Raw genomic sequence first — 19,378 nt, forward strand, 5'->3', positions numbered from 1 at the left:
GCCGGTAAAATGTGGAGACACTCTGGCACATTCAATGGGGGTCTGGCGGCAGATTTCTTGCCACTTTCGCATCTTCGGGCCAGTGGTGCAACTTGAATCCCTCCCTGTTAGTGTTGTTACACCCTCCGACAACACACCGACGAGGCATGATGTCTCCAAGGTTCCAAAAAATAGTCAAAAAAACGGAAAATAACAGAGCTGAGACCCGGTGTTTGTAATGTGTTGAAAATGAAAATGGTGGGTGTGTTACCTTGGCGACGTCACATTCTGACGTCATCGCCTCCAGCGCATTAAACAGAAGGGCGTTTAATTCGCCAAAATTCACCCATTTAGAGTTCGGAAATCGGTTAAAAAAATAGGTGGTCTTTTTTCTGCACCATCAAGGTATATATTGACGCTTACATAGGTCTGCTGATAATGTTCCCCTCTAAGAAAAAAAACCCCTGACAGGACGGAGAGAAACACTTTTTATTTCAACAGACTCTTGGGCCGTATTTGCTGTCAAAACTCGAAAGACCGACTGCACAGTTCCTGTCTTCACCATAAAAGACCTGCTTCATCCTGCTTGTACTAACAAAATAAGAGTCTCAGGAAGCAAGCATGCGCAATCTACGGAGTTTGATGCCAAGTTATTTCTCCCCCGCCCTCAGCGACCGCTCCCTCTCCTCGCTCGCCCACACACTCACCTGCTGCCAGACATTAAAGGGCCACACACATATGCTACGCTCATAACAAAGTGTTTAAAAAGGTGTATGCAAGTTGGACAAACCAGATGCCAAATCCAACCACTTTCATGTGGTATTGGACAGAAAGGAGGACTTTTTTTCTCCTCCATTTGAAAATGCGGACGTTATCATCATTACTGTCTGATTCCAATCAATGCAAGTCATCAGAATCATGTAATACACCAACTTATATTCTTGTCCTCATGAAAGAAAGGAATCTATATGTGCTAAACATGCTTGTATTATCATTAAACACCATTAACTTGTTAACAAAAATATCTCTTTCATAAATAAATAAATATAAATTATAAATATGAATGAGGTAGATCTTCTCGATTTGGTCAATTGAAAAGTAGCTCACCTGCAGAAAAAGTGTGGGCACACCTGGTGTATAGGGTTACAGAACAAGAACACTGATGGGTCACCACAAAGCGCCCCATAAAAGATGGGAAAAAGGTAAAACGCTGGGGAAGGATTAGTAAAAAAATACAATCTAGACTGGGAAAAAAACCTCCATAACAAAGTATGTATACATATTACAACGTACATCTCGAGATATCGAGCAACAGAGGGGAGGGAGGTGGGGGTCATGGTGGCTGGCTGCAGCTCCTAGGCGCTGCAATCCTTCCATCACCCCTATGGGCGATGGAAGGATGCATTTGGGGGTGGGATGTGTGTGTGGCGTATATTTTTGTGGATGCATGTGTGTGTTTTTTTTTTGATTGATCGATTGAATCTTTTATTAGTAGATTGCACAGTACAGTACATATTCCGTACAATTGACCACTAAATGGTAACACCCGAATAAGTTTTTCAACTTAATCAATTCATGGTACAAATATATACTATCAGCATAATACAGTCATCACACAAGTTAATCATCATAGTATGTACATTGAATTATTTACATTATTTACAATCCGTGGGGAGGAGTTATGTTTGGTTGATATCAGTACTTCAGTCATCAACAATTGCATCATCTGACAAACGGACATTGAAACAGTGTAGGTCTGACTTGGTAGGATGTGTTCAGCAAGCAGTGAACATATTGAGATCAGAAAGCATAAGAACAAGTATATACATTTGATAATTTACAATCCGTGGAGGGTGTTAGTTTAGGGTTGAAGTTGCCTGGAGGTGTTCTTTTAGTGCGCTTTTGAAGGGGGATACAGATGCACTTTTTTTTTTACACCTGTTGGGAGTGCATTCCATATTGATGTGGCATAGAAGGAGAACAAGTTAACACCTTTGTTAGATCGGAATCTGGGTTTAACGTGGTTTGCAAGCCTGCAGTGTGTCTCTGTTCCGCGGCCTTGATGTCGTGCAGCCGATAGTCAGTCCAAAGTCAACAAAAACAGGTGTGTGTCCAAGAGAGACAAGAAGGGAGTTTGTTGTGTCTTTACCGCATTGTCCTTCAGGAGAGTCTCCAAGCCAGGGAAACAATCCAAGTTAGGATTTTTTGTATGCTAGTGAAAAAATAATTAGCTTTTCACTCTAAATTGTCTATGACTGGTCCTCAACATTCATCCTGCTGGGCAGACAGTCCGATGCGATCCAAAATCACAAGAGTGTCCACAGTTCTTCCTGCATCCTCTAATCCAGGGGTGTCAAACTCAAATACAGAGTGGGCCAAAATTTAAAACCGAACAAAGCCTCGGGCCGAGGTTGAACGAATTAACCTTTTAATAGGGACCCAAACAAGTTTTGCATTGAATATTGAACAAGCAAGGCTTATATAACTTTATAGTGACATGCACAATCGAGTTTCAATTAATAATAATAATCAAAAAATATCAATGGCATATCAAAATTTAAATAAAAAATTGTCTGTTTTCGGCGGCAGGGTGGAGGTGGACGGGGTTTGGTGATAGCGGGGTTTGTATATTGTAGCTTCCCGGAAGAGTTAGTGCTGCAAGGGTTCTGGGTATTTGTTCTGTTATGTTTATGTTGTGTTACGGTGTGGCTGTTCTACTGAAATGTGTTTGTCATTCTTGTTTGGTATGGGTTCACAGTGTGGCGCATATTGGTAACAGTTAAAGTTGTTTATACGGCCACCCTCAGTGTGACCTATATGGCTGTTGACCAAGTATGCCTTGCATTCACTTGAGTGAGTGTATAAGCCGCATATATTATGTGGCAGGGATGGCACGCTGTTTGTATGGAGGAAAAGTGGACGTGGCGACAGGTTGTAGAGAACGCCAAAGGCAATGCCTTTTAAGGCCCACCCCCAATATTGTTGTCCGGGATGAAATTTGGGAGGGGCACTGTACTTTGGGAGTCTTCCGGGAAAATCGGGAGTGTTGGCAAGTAAGAGTATTAGCGGTGAATGCGGTGTTACAGCAGTGGGCCAGCTTTAATGTTAATTTGATATTGCCTCAAGGGCCAAATTAAATGACACGGCGGGCCAAATTTGGCCCGCGGGCCGGAGTTTGACGCCCATGCTCTAATCAGTTGTGGGGTACTTTGAAGACTGCCAGCAACTTTCGATTTGTGGACAAACCAGAGCAAGGCTTACTCCAATCAGCAGCTGTCCTGTTGTCATCATTCCCAATAGGTAGATATCTTCACATACTCGACAGTAAAGGGTCCCCAGTATAGACAAGTAAGTCCCCAGACAAGACAATTAAGCAAGCAGGAGAGATAAGGGAGAGGAAAGTGGAGCATCCGCCCTCCATGAGTGCCAGTGAGAAATATGCAGTTCAGTTCAGTTTTAGTTTATGTGGAACACTCATACGATACAATAAAATCCATCACATATTTCCAGTTGTTTCATTACGGCACGCCCAAAAAGGAGTAGGAAGAAGCAAAGCTTAATTAATCCTACCCTTTTTCATACCATAGCAATTTTATCCCATTTCCTTGTTCTCAATAACAGAACAATGATCAAATAAATAATACAGAAATAATATACCATAGTAAGTAAACAAATATTAAATACATAAATAATCTTTATCTAGAAAAAAAAAGGGGGGTTCAAGATGTTCATCATAATTGTTGTTCTGTTCTTGTTGTTTGAACAGTGTCTAAAACCTCTAAAGGCTTAGTGGCCACATGTGTGGACAGCACCTTTTACCTCTTATTTCCAAAATAAGAGGAAATTGAGGTTTTATGGCCACTTATGTGGACACTTATACTGCCATCTGGTGGTGTCAGAAGAGTATAACATACAATGGAATTTGGAACAAAAAAGTGTAAAAATAAGAATTAGCGTGTCGCTAAACATAAAGTACACATGTGTGTACTTATGGACTAAGTACATCATATCAAAATATTCTAATTAGGGTCCAATAATCCCAAATAGCAAAGAGAAATAAAACAAAGCATGTAAACAAACATCTTGGGCCTTAAGAGTTATAAAGTGAATCATATTGGTGCTTTGATTTCCTTGCTTAATCCATTCCATCATTGAATTCCCCATACTGATATGGTAAAAGTTTTCAGTACAAATATTTTAAATTAGATTTTCCTCTTAAGATTATATTTCTCCTCTTTTGTAGAGAAGAATTGTTGTACATTTTTGGCGAGCAGGTTATAGTTTGCTTTGTGCAAATGCACCAAAATCGTTGAATTTCAATAACAGTGATTTAGTAAATAAAGAGTTTGTATGTTCTGGATATCCAACATGATGTATTATTCTAACTGATCTTCTTTTTGACACCGTTAATGAATGAAGCGCACATTTGTAGTTGTATCTGTCAGGTCCAAACACTGATGACATCTACTAAACAGACAAAGAAGCAAGGAATTAAACAGAGACAGAATTCAATTTAGCTCAATTGAGGAGAAACGTCTGGGCTGTACTCTTTGTACAGTCTCCCACTACGCTCTGACTAAAGATTGTGCGCCTCCTCTTTGATATGGACTTTCCCAGCTGTTTCTAAAGGAAGGGAGGTCGTAAACAGCCGTCGCCCTGGTTACAAACAGTTCAAAGAAAATGTGCCTAGAGGGGGGTCAGGTCCTGCTTCCTCTCCACTTTGTAGATCTCGAGTCAAGACAAAATCTTCCTGTGGATTACAATACATCAAAGGGACCGACACCTTCATGTCACTTCCCATCCTACACAGTGGAGTTTTACAAGCCTTTTGATTGGTAAGATCAAAGACAGCTTTTGTACGCTCGCCGGGAGCTCATTGAAACACAATGTTTTGTAATAATTTAGACACAATTATTCCGACAGTTTCCCCATATTTCTACACAATAACTCCGATATGGTAACACTAACGAGCAGTAAAGAATATGAAGTGATTTTTGGTCTGGAACAGGTTTTGCTTTATTCATTATTGACGTGTTTCTTGCTACTTTGCTAAAGTGGAATATAGCTCGGTTGGTAGAGTGGCCGTGCCAGCAACGTGAGGGTTGCAGGTTCGATTCCAGCTTCCGCCATCCTAGTTACTGCCGTTGTGTCCTTGGGCAAGAAACTTTACCCACCTGCTCCCAGTGCCACCCACACTGGTTTAAATGTAACTTAGATATTGGGTTTCACTATGTAAAGCGCTTTGAGTCACTAGAGAAAAGCGCTGTATAAATATAATTCACTTCACTTATAATTCACATATAATATATATGTTTTTTAATTTGCCCATCATTCACAATCCTTATGTGGGACAAGAACACACACGTCTTTTCCTTTACTGTGGACCGACAGAAACAACCTTTAATAGCCCGTATTTTTCTTATGCCTCTGGCGAAAGTTCAGGTTTATTTTGTTGACAACCGCTTATGTCTTTCAGTCAGAGGTATTAACTAGTCCCAGTGTATATTTATTCATGTTAAAAATTAAGTATCAATACACACACAAAGAGTAGACAGGACAGTTGTTCAATACTGCAGCTCCAATGCACACGGTCCTCGGCACCATCTGTGGTCTATAAAAAGGAAGCATAACAAATTGTTCTTGTAATGTACCGTCGCCCCAAATTTGCCTTGTGTGTATACTCGCATTATACAATCAAGCAATTACTCACGGCCCCTTATCTTCTGGCAGTACATGCTGTTGTCATCAGATTCTCAGCTGCACTGTCCTTGTCATATCTTTCTCTGACGAAACACAGCGTTCTGATTATCTGTCGATTAGCACCAGTACCGGTGATTTTCAAGTTGCTACTCCAGAACTGAGGGAAAAAAAACTACACAAGGGTGTTGAAATAGAGCACAGGGTTCTTTTTGTTTTGATTCATTGTGGCCCTGTGTTGCATATGTGCACGGATCATTGATCAGTCGCAGGCGAGGATCACTTTTAATCTCCTTAAAGGCCTACTGAAAGCCACTACTAGCGACCACGCAGTCTGATAGTTTATACATCAATGATGAAATATTGACATTGCAACATATGCCAATACGGCTTTTTTAGTTTACTAAATTACAATTATAAATTTCCAGGGAGTTTCGTCTTAGAAACGTTGTGTAAAGATGACGTGTACGCGTGACGTCACAAGGTTTTAGGAAGTATGAGCGCTACACACACACACACAGCTAAAAGTCGTCTGCTTTAACAGCATAATTACACAGTATTTAGGACATCTGTGTTGCTGAATCTTTTGCAATTTGTTCAATTAATATTGCAGGACTCACAGTAGAAAGATGGAGTTGGGAAGCTTTAGCCTTTAGCCACACAAACACACTGTGATTCCTTGTTTGAAATTCCCGGAGGTGAAACTTTACTATGGATCAGAGCGGACATGGATCCCAACCGAATGTCAATCAGCAGGTTTCGGTGAGAAAATTGTGGTTAAAAAGTCAGTTCTTACCGGATAAAAGCTGAGCTTGTGCCGTCCATGGCTGCCGTCGACTCGCCTGACACATTGCGCATCAACACGCGCAATGGGGCAGCATAGCTCGGTTGGTAGAGTGGCCGTGCCAGCAACTTGAGGGTTGCAGGTTCGATTCCCGCTTCCGCCATCCTACTCACTGCCGTTGTGTCCTTGAGCAAGATATTTTACCCACCTGCTCCCAGTGCCACCCACACTGGTTTAAATGTAACTTAGATATTGGGTTTCACTATGTAAAGCGCTTTGAGTCACTCGAGAAAAGCGCTATATGTCACGTCTGTAAATCTGGTTTTATGTTTGATCATGTTTTGTTTTGTTTTCTGGACTCTTGTTCCGTTTTTTCACTTCCTGGTTTGTTTTGTTACCAAAACAACTCATTGCTTTTCACCTTGCCCTCCTAGTCACGCCCATGCCCTCAGTCCCGTACCTGTTCCTAATTATCACAGCCACTATATAAGTCAATTTCTTTCTGTCCATCAGACTGGGAACATTAACTTTCATTGCCTTACATACTTCATGCCATGCTTTTTGATCCATCCACGCCAAGTAAGTTTTTGTTTATATGCCTCAGTCCTAGTTTTTGGTTTGCCATGTGCCTTTTATAGTATCTTCTGTTTGTTTTATATATAGTATTGCCACTGTGCTGTTTTTGTTCTAAGTTTTAGTACAGATTAGTATCCGCCATCGAGCGCGCTATATGTTTTGCCTTTTTTTTGTATTTCGAGTATTAATAAAGACAAACATGTACCTTAATTCACGCCTGGCTCGTCCTGTAATCCCTCTGCGTCGAAGGAGCACACACAATCCAAGTCCAAGCCTGACACTATATAAATATAATTCACTTCACACCCGGCCGTGGACACACCCTTCCGACAATCAGGTAATATTAAAATCACTAAAACACTAGCAACGCAATAGAAAGATAAGGGATTTACCAGAATTATCTTAGTAAATGTGTTTAAAAACATCGGCATACGTCCCAATGCTATCGCGTTTTTTTTTTTTTCTATTCTGTCGCTATCAATATCCTCAAACACGAATCTTTCATCCTCGCTCAAATTAATGGGGAAATTGTCGTTTTCTCGGTCCGAATAACTGTTTTTGTTGGAGACTCCCATTAAAATCAATGTGAATATGTGAGGAGCCATCAACATGTGACGTCATCGTCTGCGACTTCCGGTAAAGGCGAGGGTTTTTCAGGAAGTACCAAAAGTGGCAAAGTTTATCGTCGATTTTCTCTACTAAATCCTTTCAGCAAAAATATGGCAATATCGTAAAATGATCAAGTATGACACATAGAATGGACCTGCTATTCCCGTTTGAATAAGAAAATCTCATTTCAGTAGGCCTTTAACAGTCTGTTAGCTGGGAATGCAACCGGTATTAGTTTTGCCGACAATCCGTCTGGATTAAAAGTCTCGGGATGGGTATTTCCATAGACCTGAGAATCAGCACCTCCAAGTCCGAGTCCATGGTTCTCGCCCGGGAAAAGGGTGAAGTGCCATTTCCGGGTTGGGGAGGACACCCTGCCCCAAGTGGAGTTCATGTACTTCGGGGTCTTATTCACGAGTGAGGGAAGAGTGGATGGTGAGATCTCCCATCCAAAGGCAAAACCCAGTAACTAAATTCTGGTCAAAACTGAGCTGATAATAATTTTGGAGTTCCTAGGTGATATGCTTTACATTAGTGTATGCGATATTGTAATTTGTTCCGTAAGTAAGCTGTTACGCGCATGGCAGGACCTAGCAACTACCACATAACCGCGTAGATACAACAGAAAAACCTAGTATCTCAAGGGGCCAATCGTAGCTTCTTTTTCAGTCGCCTTATTGTCTTTAATGAGACATTTGCACGAATGGGGGCCGACGGTCAAGTGAAGTGAAGTGAATTATATTTATAAAGCGCTTTTTCTCTAGTGACTCAAAGCACTTTACATAGTGAAACCCAATATCTAAGTTACATTTAAACCAGTGTGGGTGGCACTGGGAGCAGGTGGGTAAAGTGTCTTGCCCAAGGACACAACGACAGTGACTAGGATGGCGGAAGTGGGAATCGAACCTGCAACCCTCAAGTTGCTGGCACGGACACTCTACCAACCGAGCTATGCCGCCCCAACCTGATTATGTGATATTATGGCACGTGGGGATATTTGGAAGATTGGCCCAGGACGTTGCAAGCACCTTCATTAAATGTATTGTTCTTGATTCTTCCCCTTGCATACTCTTTTGGGCGGATAACTGTGGAGGTCAAAATAAATACTGGACGCTGCCCAATGTGCAAACGCAGAATGGGGCCCACCCAAGATTGTGATAAAATATCTGGAGAAAGGACACACTTTCATGAGAGCAGATTCAATCCATGGCTCAATCGGCAAGAAAATGAAAGCTCAAGAAAACATCGATACATTTGATGACTTTGTAAATCTTTGTAAGACAGCATCAAGATAGATTGGTTTTCCTTTGTTTTCTCAAAATCAGCTAGAAGTGAGTTACTAGGTTTTGCCTTTGGACGGGAGAGATCGACAGGCAGATCGGTGCGGCGTCTTCAGTAATGCGGACGCTGTATCGATCCCTTGTTGTGAAGCAGTTAAGCCGGAAGGCAAAGCTCTCAATTTACCGGTTGATCCACGTTCCCATCCTCACCTATGGTCAGGAGCTTTGGGTTATGACCGAAAGGACAAGATCACGGGTAAATCAGTTTCCTCTGCCGGGTTACGGGACTCTCCCTTAGAGAGAGGGTGAGAAGCTCTGTCATCAGGGAGGACCTGCTCCTCCACATGGAGAGGAACCAGATGAGGTGGTTTGGGCATCTGGTCAGGATGCCATCCGAACGCTTCCCTAGGTAGGTGTTTAGGGCACGTCCGACCGGTAGGAGGCCACGGGGAAGACCAAGGACACGTTGGGAACACTATCTCTCCTGACTGACCTGGGAACGCCCCCGCGACCCGACCTCTGATAAGTGGAAGAAGATGGATGGATATTGGTCTTGTGTCGTCAGGACCAATAGAGATAATATCACTCCTATGTTAGAGTAAGAACATGTAAACAACTTCAAAAGGCATTTCATTGCTATTGTTATTTCATTCTTTGCTGTCGGACTTATTGAAAACCGCATGGATTTTGTACCACCTGTTCCCCGGCTTTTGTTTCCATTGCAGTACATTCAGGGGTTCTGTAGTCATATTCCAGCATGTTGGGTTTATGTAAGCCCCACAGCTACAGTATGCAGCTGGGGCATTTTTTCTGGACTTACATGTTTTTGCAAGAGTATTACAGAGCACAACCCTGATGTGGGATTTACCCAAAGATAATCTGTCTGCGCGGTGTTATCCAATACCTGCGACATCTGCCGTTTGCTTTGATATACCTTTTCCTCTTCAATTTGGTGCAATCTGTGGCCTAGTGGTTAGTGTCAACCCTGAGATGGGTAGGTCGTGAGTTCAAACCCCAGCCGAGTCATACCAAAGACTATAAAAATGGGACCCATTGCCTCCCTGCTTGGCACTCAGCATCAAGGGGTTTAAATCACCATAAATGATTCCCGGGCGCGGGCCCATTGCTGCCCACTGCTCCCCTCACCTCCCAGTGGTTGATCAAGGGGATGGGTCAAATGCAGAGGACAAATATCACCACACAAAGGAATGACAGACAGAAATACACATTTTTTTTATATATATATACAGATTTATTTACTAAAGGTAAATTGAGCAAATTGGCTATTTCTGGCAATTTATTTAAGTGTGTATCAAACTGGTAGCCCTTCGCATTAATCAGGACCCAAGAAGTAGCTCTTGGTTTCAAAAAGGTTGGTGACCCCTGCTCTAACCATTAGGTCACTGAGCAAGTCTCAAAGCGCTTTTAGATAGTGAAACCCAATATCTAAGTTACATTTAAATCAGTGTGGGTGGCACTCGGAGCAGGCCGGTAAAGTGTCTTGCCCAAGGACACAACGGCAGCGGGGATTGAACCTGGAACCCTCAAGTTGCTGGCACGGCCACTCTACCAACCGAGCTATACCGCCCCAAAGCAAAGCACGTAAACATATTACAACATGCATTTTGCAACACTGCGATGAGGTGGCGACTTGTCCAGGGTGTACCCCGCCTTCCGCCCGATTGTTGCTGAGATAGGCACCCGCGACCCCAAAGGGAATAAGCGGTAGAAAATAGATGGATAGATATCTTGCAACAGAGGGGGAGCTACGGTGGAAGGCTGCATCTCTTCAGGCGCTGCCCATCCGTCCATCACCCCTAAGGGATTCTTGTCAAAGGGTGGGGGGGCGGGGGGGTTGTGTGTGTTGCGTATATTTTTTGTGGATGCATGTGTGTGTATGTAAGCCTGCCGCGTGACTCTGTTCCGCAACCTTGGTGTCGTGCAGTCACGTGTCCAAAGTCAACAACAACAGGTGTGTGTCCATGAGAGACGAGAAGGGACTTTGTTGTGTCTTCGCTGCACTGTCCTTCAGGAGAGTCTCGAAGCCAGGGAAACAATCCAAGTTAGAATGTTTTTGTAAATGTCTCTAAATGCGTGGGCTCTCTGTGGTCTGACAGAATCGGTGGGACCCGCAGTCCAGGGTTCAGCAAAGTCTTTTATTTTTCGATTTTAAGCTTAGAGCTGTCTGGCTCACGGCCTCCTACTCACTTGGGTGTCTTCCCTCTCATGGCCGTGGACGCTGCTGATAAGGGAGACAGGTGATTAGACAACCAGTCCCAGCTGGGCAATCCACTCACCTGCCGGCTTGTGCTTCGAAGCCGGGCCATACACACTCCCTTCCACATGAGGCGCGCTGACCACGCCCCCTCCACAATTTTGTATGCGAGTGAAAATAAAATGTGCTTTTCACTCTAAATTGTCTTTGACTGATCCTCCAAATTCACCCAAGCTGGATCGTAGAAAGGCCAAGCTCGCACGGTAACCTCTAACCAATCATCACGTCCGTCTTCAGGTGTGGTGTGTGAGCAGCAGCTTGGACCAGGACATCCACATAAACCGAACAGTGGACGGGTCCGTCCTGTCCATCCTGCTGAGTGACCTGCTGCCCGACGTCCGCTACGCCGTCACCGTGGCCGCCGTCACCCGCCTGGGTGTTGGCGTGCAGAGCCCGCCCGTGGACCTTCTTCTCAGTGGGTCTTGTTTTAAGAAAAATTAACACCCGGGGCTTTTCAGTCATTCTCTGGTCCTCCATCAGCTCTACAGGGGGTCAGTACGTTAAGACCCGTGAGGAACGACGGCGGCGACGTGAGCATTTCGGAGCAGATCACCATCGTGGTGCGCCAGCCGGCCTTCATTGCCGGGCTGGGCATGGCTGCCTGGCTGGCACTGATGGGCTTCAGCGTTTGCTTCTACTGCCGCCACCGCAAGAGGAAGCAGCTGGGCCACTACACCACCTCCTTCGCCTACACCCCAGCAGGTATAAGCACTTTGAGCTAAAACGCCACTTGTCGTTTTCGAGAAGTGGCGAGTGAAGAAACAAAAATCTGAAATGTGACAATTTTTATTTGGAGTGGCAGACATGAGCGGCAGAAAGAAAAAAAAGGTTACAATGACAGATCGTGACTTTCAGTTTCACTTTCTGCTGCGCTGTCACCTCTGATGGCTCACACAGTAAGAACAAGAAGGAGGCAACTTGGCAAAGTTTGTTCCCAGCTAGTGAAAGTTTTTCAAGAGAGACATCATTTTGTTCTCGGATCATTCAAATGTACAGTATTCAAGGCAAAGAAGTTTCATTTCGAACTGGAGATTCCACAACTGTATATATTGGTTTTGGTTGATATCGGAATCGGTAATTAAGAGTTGGACAATATCAGAATATCGGCAAAAAAGCCGTTATCGGACATATCTATTTAGAACAGGGGTGTCAAACTCACTTTAGCTCAGGGGCCACATGGAGAAAAATCTACTCCCTAGTGCAGTGGTTCTCAAGCTTTTTTCAGTGATGTACCCCCTGTGAACATTTATTTAATTCAAGTACCCCCTAATCAGAGCAAAGCATTTTTGGTTGAAAAAAAAGAGATAAAGTAGTAAAATACAGCACTATGTCATCAATTTCTGATTTATTAAATTGTATAACAGTGCTAAATATTGCTCATTTGTAGTGGTCTTTCTTGAACTATTTGGAAAAAAAAGACATAAAAATAACTAACAAATTGTTAAAAAATAAACAAGTGATTCAATTATTAATAAAGATTTCTACACATCAACTTAAAGTGCCCTCTTTGGGGATTGTAATTGAGATCCATCTGGATTCATGAACTGCATTCTAAACATTTCTTCACAAAAAAATAAATCTTTAACATCAATATTTATGGAACATGTCCACAAAAAATCTAGCTGTCAACACTGAATATTGCATTGTTGCATTTCTTTTCACAGTTTATGAACTTACATTTATATTTTGTTGAAGTATTACTCAATACATATATTTATAATTGATTTTTGAATTGTTTATATTTTTAGAATATTTTTTAAAAATCTCACGTACCCCTTGGCATACCTTCAAGTACCCCCAGGGGTACGCGTACCCCCATTTGAGAACCACTGACCTAGTGGGCCGGACTGGTAAAATCACGGCACGATAACTTAAAAATAAAGAACAACTTAAGATTGTTTTATTTGTTTAAAAATGGAACAGGCACATTCTGAAATTGTACAAATCATAATGTTGTTTTTTTTGTTGCGGTTAATAGTATTCTAGCTTTATCTGTCGTTATTCATTATTATGGGATAATGTCATATTCTTTCTGTTTCTGTTATATTGCAATATTTTCTCTGAAAATGATTACTTTTTTATATAAAGTTATCACTTTTTAATGCAACATTTGTCATATACAATTCTGACTTTCATCACAATATTGACAATTGTTGGGGGGGTATTGAGTAAAATTTTGACTTTTGTCTTAATTTTGCCAATCAAAATTCCGATCATTATTATAACAGTGCCAACATTTTTAAGTTTTCCTATAAAATTGTGACTTTTGTCGAGTAAAATTACAACTCTTTTCATAAACTCGCCAAATTGTTAAGCTTTTCTTGTTAAATTGCGACAGTTACTGAGTTAAATTCCAACTTTTATCATATTGCACAAATGTTCAGTTTTTGTTGTAAAATTTTGACTTGCGTTGAGTAAATTTACGACTTTTGTTATAATACCGCCAAAATTGTAAGTTTTTGTGATAATGTTCATCAGTCAACTCATTGGTGTTAATTTTCAATCTATCAAGATAAAGAAAATTCTATCAAAATCCAATTACAGGATGTTATTTATGTAGTTTGCTCATTTTCCTCGACTGATGTACCAACATCTTGTGATTTTCTACATATGTAGCATCATCTACATCAGGGGTAGGGAACCTATGGCTCTAGAGCCAGACGTGGCTCTTTTGATGACTGCATCTGGCTCTCGGATAAATCTGAGCTGACATTGCTTAACACGATAAGTAATGAATAATTCCACTTGTGATGACAGTGTTAAAAGTAACGTTCAAATATAAAACATTCTCATGCTTTTTTATGTTCAAGAAGTTGCATTAATGGTAAGAAGTAATTTATTTATTATTGGTTAGTGTGGGGCTTGCCCTCCTTGGGGTTCTTCAGACCACCAAGAGCCTGTTTTAGGGTTACAATAATGTTTTATTTTATTTTTCTCTTAGTTGCTTTCCAGCAATTGTCTTTTTCTCTTTCGTCCTCACTCGCGCTCTGGCTCCAGCCCCAACCCTGTCTCTCCTCCTGGCTTTTGCTTATAAAAGAGCGACAGGTGATTAGATAACAAGGCCCAGGTGGGCCATCCACGCACCTGTCGCTGATTTCGAGGCCGGTCCTGGCAACATCCTGCTTTGCTGCAGGCCCGCAGGCCACGCCCCCTCCACAGTTAGCTTCAGAATAACAATGTTATTACAAAGAATAAGAGACCTATTATACTGTGGAAATGTTGGTCTTACTTAAAAATGCACGCGTTTAGTTGTGTTCAGTGTTAAAAAAAATATTATATGGCTCTTAGGGAAATACATTTTAAAATATTTGGCTTTTTGGCTCTCTCAGCCAAAAAGGTTCCCGACCCCTGATCTACATATATCAGTGGTTCTTAACCTCGTTGGAGGTACCGAACCCCACCAGTTTCATGTGCACATTCACCGAACCCTTCTTTAGTGAAAAAAATATATATACATTTTCAAATTCAAGACAGAGTTGTATATTTTTTCTACTGGTGCACAAAATGATCCATGCATGAACATCACCTTGTTCAAAGAACAAAACCAACACAGTGCGTGAACTCACAACGAATTACACACCTGAAAATCAGTGTGACTTCTGCTGTTGCCGTATCCATAATACGCCGATAGGGATAAGTTTTTATTTACACGATTACTCAGGTGTATCTTGACCTCCACCGAACCCCTGAGGCCGGCTCACCGAAGCCTTAGGGTTCGATAGAACCCAGGTTAAGAACCACTGACATAGATACAAAGAATTGCTATTGCGACATCCAGTGGACACATTTAGAACAGCAGTTTCTCTCATTCACACATTTCAGGTTCATTTTTATACTTGGCAAACTCAAACCTCGGGCCGGGTAAAACCTGTTGGCGGGCCTGGTCAGGCCCTCGAGCCGTACGTTTGACACCCCTGATTTTAGAACATGTCTTTTGGAACATAAACACATCTGTTGCATAGCAAGGCAGTTAACATGTCTTCCATTCAAAAATAATTCAAGATAAACCATGTGTGATAATTATCTTCCTTCTTCTTCCAGTTGGCTTTGCTCACGGCGAAGGATCTGGAATCATTAACGGAGGGTAAACGCAAGAATATCTTAACCCTTATTATTTTGCTTGTTTGCAACAGGCTTGTGGAGAATTCAACATTTCAGTTTAACTAATTCGACGAATTGAAATTCAAAATCTACAGGATGTTGAATCGGAATTACAGAAAGTGGAATTCACTTCATTGCGATTGGGAGACATTCCTTGTAGCCAATGAGGAGGGATAATTTGGCACATATAACACTTTTTGGTTTGAAAAGATTCAAATAAATACAAAAAAATCCAGAAATTTTGAATACTTGTATATAGCAAATGAAATATTTTCCACAAGTTTGTATTATTTTTGAAAAGCAAATTAAATTATCTCTTTTCATTTGTGTTCATAGATGTCAAAAACATTTCCTGTCTTTAAAATATAATGGGTACAAAAGGTTCAGAAAGTTGCACATTTTTATAACCAAATAACTGGACAAATGTGTCACATTTAATAAATGTTTTGGCCAAAATAATAATACTTTACAAACACTAATATTAAACACAAATTCCCAAAATTGTACATTGTTTTTTCACCGACATACATGACCTTTAGTTGTATTTACATAATTGTTAGCGTACTAAAATGCTAACCGCTAATTGAATTTGTAATTGAATGATTGATTTGTTGTTTATGTAAAAATTATATGTAGGTATTTCATGTAATAATGAGCTTCATACTCTTTCTGTGAAATACTTAAGAAGATATTGTAAAGGATAATTCTGGAATACGCTAATCTTTCTGGAATTTTGACTTCAATTTTCTTCCATTCAAATTTTGTCTCTACTTCCTGTTTGCAACCTTAATTCAAATTCACGGAATTGATTTTGGCAGACACTGTCAATTCAATTCCGAATTTTGCCCAGGCCTGGTGTCTAGTCATGTATGCACACAGACCACTTTTTAGCTGCACAATCTAATGACGTTAAATAAATCAAAATTTTACAGTTCTACATTAAAAAAAAACTGCAGTGGAACCTCAATTAAAAACGTAATTGCTTCTTGAAAATGGTTTGTCAATCTTAAAGTTTGTATATTGAAGTAGAGTTCCCCAAACAAAAAATGTAAACATGAATAATTGGAAAAGTCCCTATTTTATTTCAAGTCTGCACACTTTGACGAGACTATTGTGTGTGTGCGAGTGTGGTTGTGCGTGTGTATGTATATATATATATATATATATATATATATATATATATATATATATATACACACACACACATGTATATACACACACGTGTATATGTGTGTTTGTATGTGTATGCGTGTATATATATATATATGTGTGTGTATTTTTATTTATATATACATGTGTGCGTATATATTTATAGATACATATGTTTGTGTCTATATATGTGTGTGTGTATATATGTGTGTAAATATTTGTTTGTGTACATATATATACATATATAAGTGTGTGTATATATATATGTATGTGTGTGTATATAGACACACATACATATATATACACACATATATGTATATATGTACACAAACATAAATATACACACATATATACATATGTACAGATACACATATGTACATATATATGTTTATATATACATATGTATATATATATGTATATATAAACACACATATATTTATATTTATGTACATATATATACGTATATGTATGTATGTATATTTATATGTATGTATGTATGTATATTTATATATATGAATGTGTGTGTGTATATATGCATATATATATATATATATATATGTGTGTGTGTTTGCGTGTATATATATGTATATATATATATGTATGTGTGTGTGTGTATACATATATGTATATATATATGTATGTGTGTGTGCATATATATGTATATATATATATGTGTGTATATATATATATATGTGTGTATATATATATATATGTATATATTTGTATGTGTGTGTGCATATATATATGTATATATATGTGTGTATATATATGTGTATATATATATGTATATATATGTATGTGTGTGTGTGTATACATATATGTATATGTATATATGTATGTGTATATATATGTATGTATATATATATATATATATATATACACATATATATATATATATATATATATATATATATATATTATTGTAGCTGAGATAGGCACCAGCGCCCCCCGCGACCCTAAAGGGAACAAGCGGTAGGAAATGGATCGATATATATATATATATATATATATATATATATATATATATATATATATAGTCCGGCCTACTTGGGAGTACATTTTTCTCCATGTAGCCCCTGATCTAAAAATGAGTTTGAAGTCCCTGATCTTAAGGTTTGTAAATTGAAACATTCGCAAATTGAGGTTCCACTGTACAGTATTAAATGACTGTGTTAAATATAGTAGATAGTGCAGGTGAACCTAATGTTGTGTTAGTATATAATATTTAACGTTTCCAGGCCGAGCATGTTGGGATCAAACATGGGCAACTTCCCTTGGCTGGCCGACTCGTGGCCCCCTCCCAACCTGATGCACAGCAGCAAAGACTCCATCAACTGCTGCTCCGGCCATCTGGACTCAGAAAAATATTACAACGGTAAGAGAGCGACGACTGAAACCACCGTACACAGTGAGTGTAATATTCCACTTTGCACTTAGCTGTGGGTCTGGCCAACTACCACGCGGAGAAACCCCACGAGAGTCCCGTCTACAGCACCATCAACACGGCGGCCGAGGAGGACCTGCTCACCTACTATGACACCTACTCCAGCGCCTCCTACAACCAGGGGCCCGATCCGTACAGCAGCAACCCAGCACTGTCCAATGGTGGCCTTGTGGGCCTGGAGCAGGACCTGGACCAGTGGACCATCCAGTCTGGCCATTCCACATCCGAGTATGCCAAGCTTCAGTACTCCAAGAAAAACAATGGTAAGTGATTTTAAAAAAAAAAAAAAAAAAAAAAAGATTGTTCAGTGCTAATTATAAAATACATTTAAGCATTTGTATAAGAATAATAAAAAATAATATAGAAAATATTGTTTGACTTATTTTTTGTACCAAAAGTACTTTTAAAACGGCCTCAACACCACACAAAAAAATATTTTCACAAAATAAATGTTTCGCAATTTATTGGATTAATGAAACGGTTATTCCCTTATAATTAAAATAGAAGTACTTAGTTACAGGGTCATACTGTAGGCATCATTAAAATTATTAACTGTACGTACAATATTTAACAATAAAATTCAAGTGTAAAAAAATACAATAAATAAATACATTTACAAATAAAACACTCACACACACACGAAGGGGACCTATGATTAGGGTTGCAAAGGGATGGAAAGTTTCCAGTAAATTTCCGTAAAGTTTCCGGAAATTTACCATGGGAATTAAGCTTGGGAAATTTGGAAATATTGACCATTTTTTGATAATTGAAACAAAGACACCGTCCATGGGAATATATGGGAATTAATTTTGCAAAGGGGTGGAAAGTTTCCTGTAAATTTCCAGAAATTTTCCGGAAAATTACCACGCGATGTTAAGCCCGGGAAGTTTGGAAATATTGACCATTTTTTGATAATTCAAAGTTGGACACCGTCCATGAGAGTTAATGGGAATAGAGGGGAATTAACCTTGCAAATGAGTGGAAAGTTTCCGGTAAAATTTCCAGAAACTTTCCGGAACTTTACCACAGGAAGTTAAGCCCGGGAAGCTTGGAAATACTGACCATTTTTTGGATTATTCATAGTTGGACACCATCGATGGGAATATATGGGAATTCACTTTGCAAAGAGGTAGAAAGTTACGGTAAAATTTCCAGAAAGTTTCCGGAAATTTATCACGGGAAGTTAAGCTTGGGAAGTTTGGAAATATTGACCATTTTTTGGATCATTCAAGGTTGGACACTGTCCATGGGAATTTATGGGAATTAACTTTGCAAAGGGGTGGAAAGTTTCCAGTAAAATTTCCGGAAATTTACCACGGGAAGTTAAACTTGGGAAGTTTGGAAATATTGACCATTTTTTTGGCTATTCAATGTTGGACACCGTCCATAGGAATTTATGGGAATTAACTTTGCAAAGAGGTAGAAAGTTTCCGGTAAAATTTCTGGAAATTTACCATAGGTAGTTAAGTTTGGGAAGTTTGGAA

General features: G+C 39.9%; 1 protein-coding gene across 1 annotated transcript in view; it reads left to right on the forward strand.

The window, feature by feature from the left end:
• The window catches only part of zgc:77784 (uncharacterized protein LOC402947 homolog), a 206,847-nt gene that overhangs the window by 160,142 nt on the left and 27,327 nt on the right, over positions 1–19,378 (forward strand). Inside the window, exons 17-21 of the mRNA XM_061878097.1 lie at positions 11,438–11,615; positions 11,681–11,902; positions 15,242–15,284; positions 17,689–17,825; positions 17,888–18,157. Coding sequence (XP_061734081.1) covers positions 11,438–11,615; positions 11,681–11,902; positions 15,242–15,284; positions 17,689–17,825; positions 17,888–18,157 — 850 coding nt within the window. The remainder of the gene's footprint in view (positions 1–11,437; positions 11,616–11,680; positions 11,903–15,241; positions 15,285–17,688; positions 17,826–17,887; positions 18,158–19,378) is intronic.

This window comes from Nerophis ophidion, linkage group LG18 (assembly GCF_033978795.1).
Source record: "Nerophis ophidion isolate RoL-2023_Sa linkage group LG18, RoL_Noph_v1.0, whole genome shotgun sequence".
NCBI classification, from domain to species: domain Eukaryota; kingdom Metazoa; phylum Chordata; class Actinopteri; order Syngnathiformes; family Syngnathidae; genus Nerophis; species Nerophis ophidion.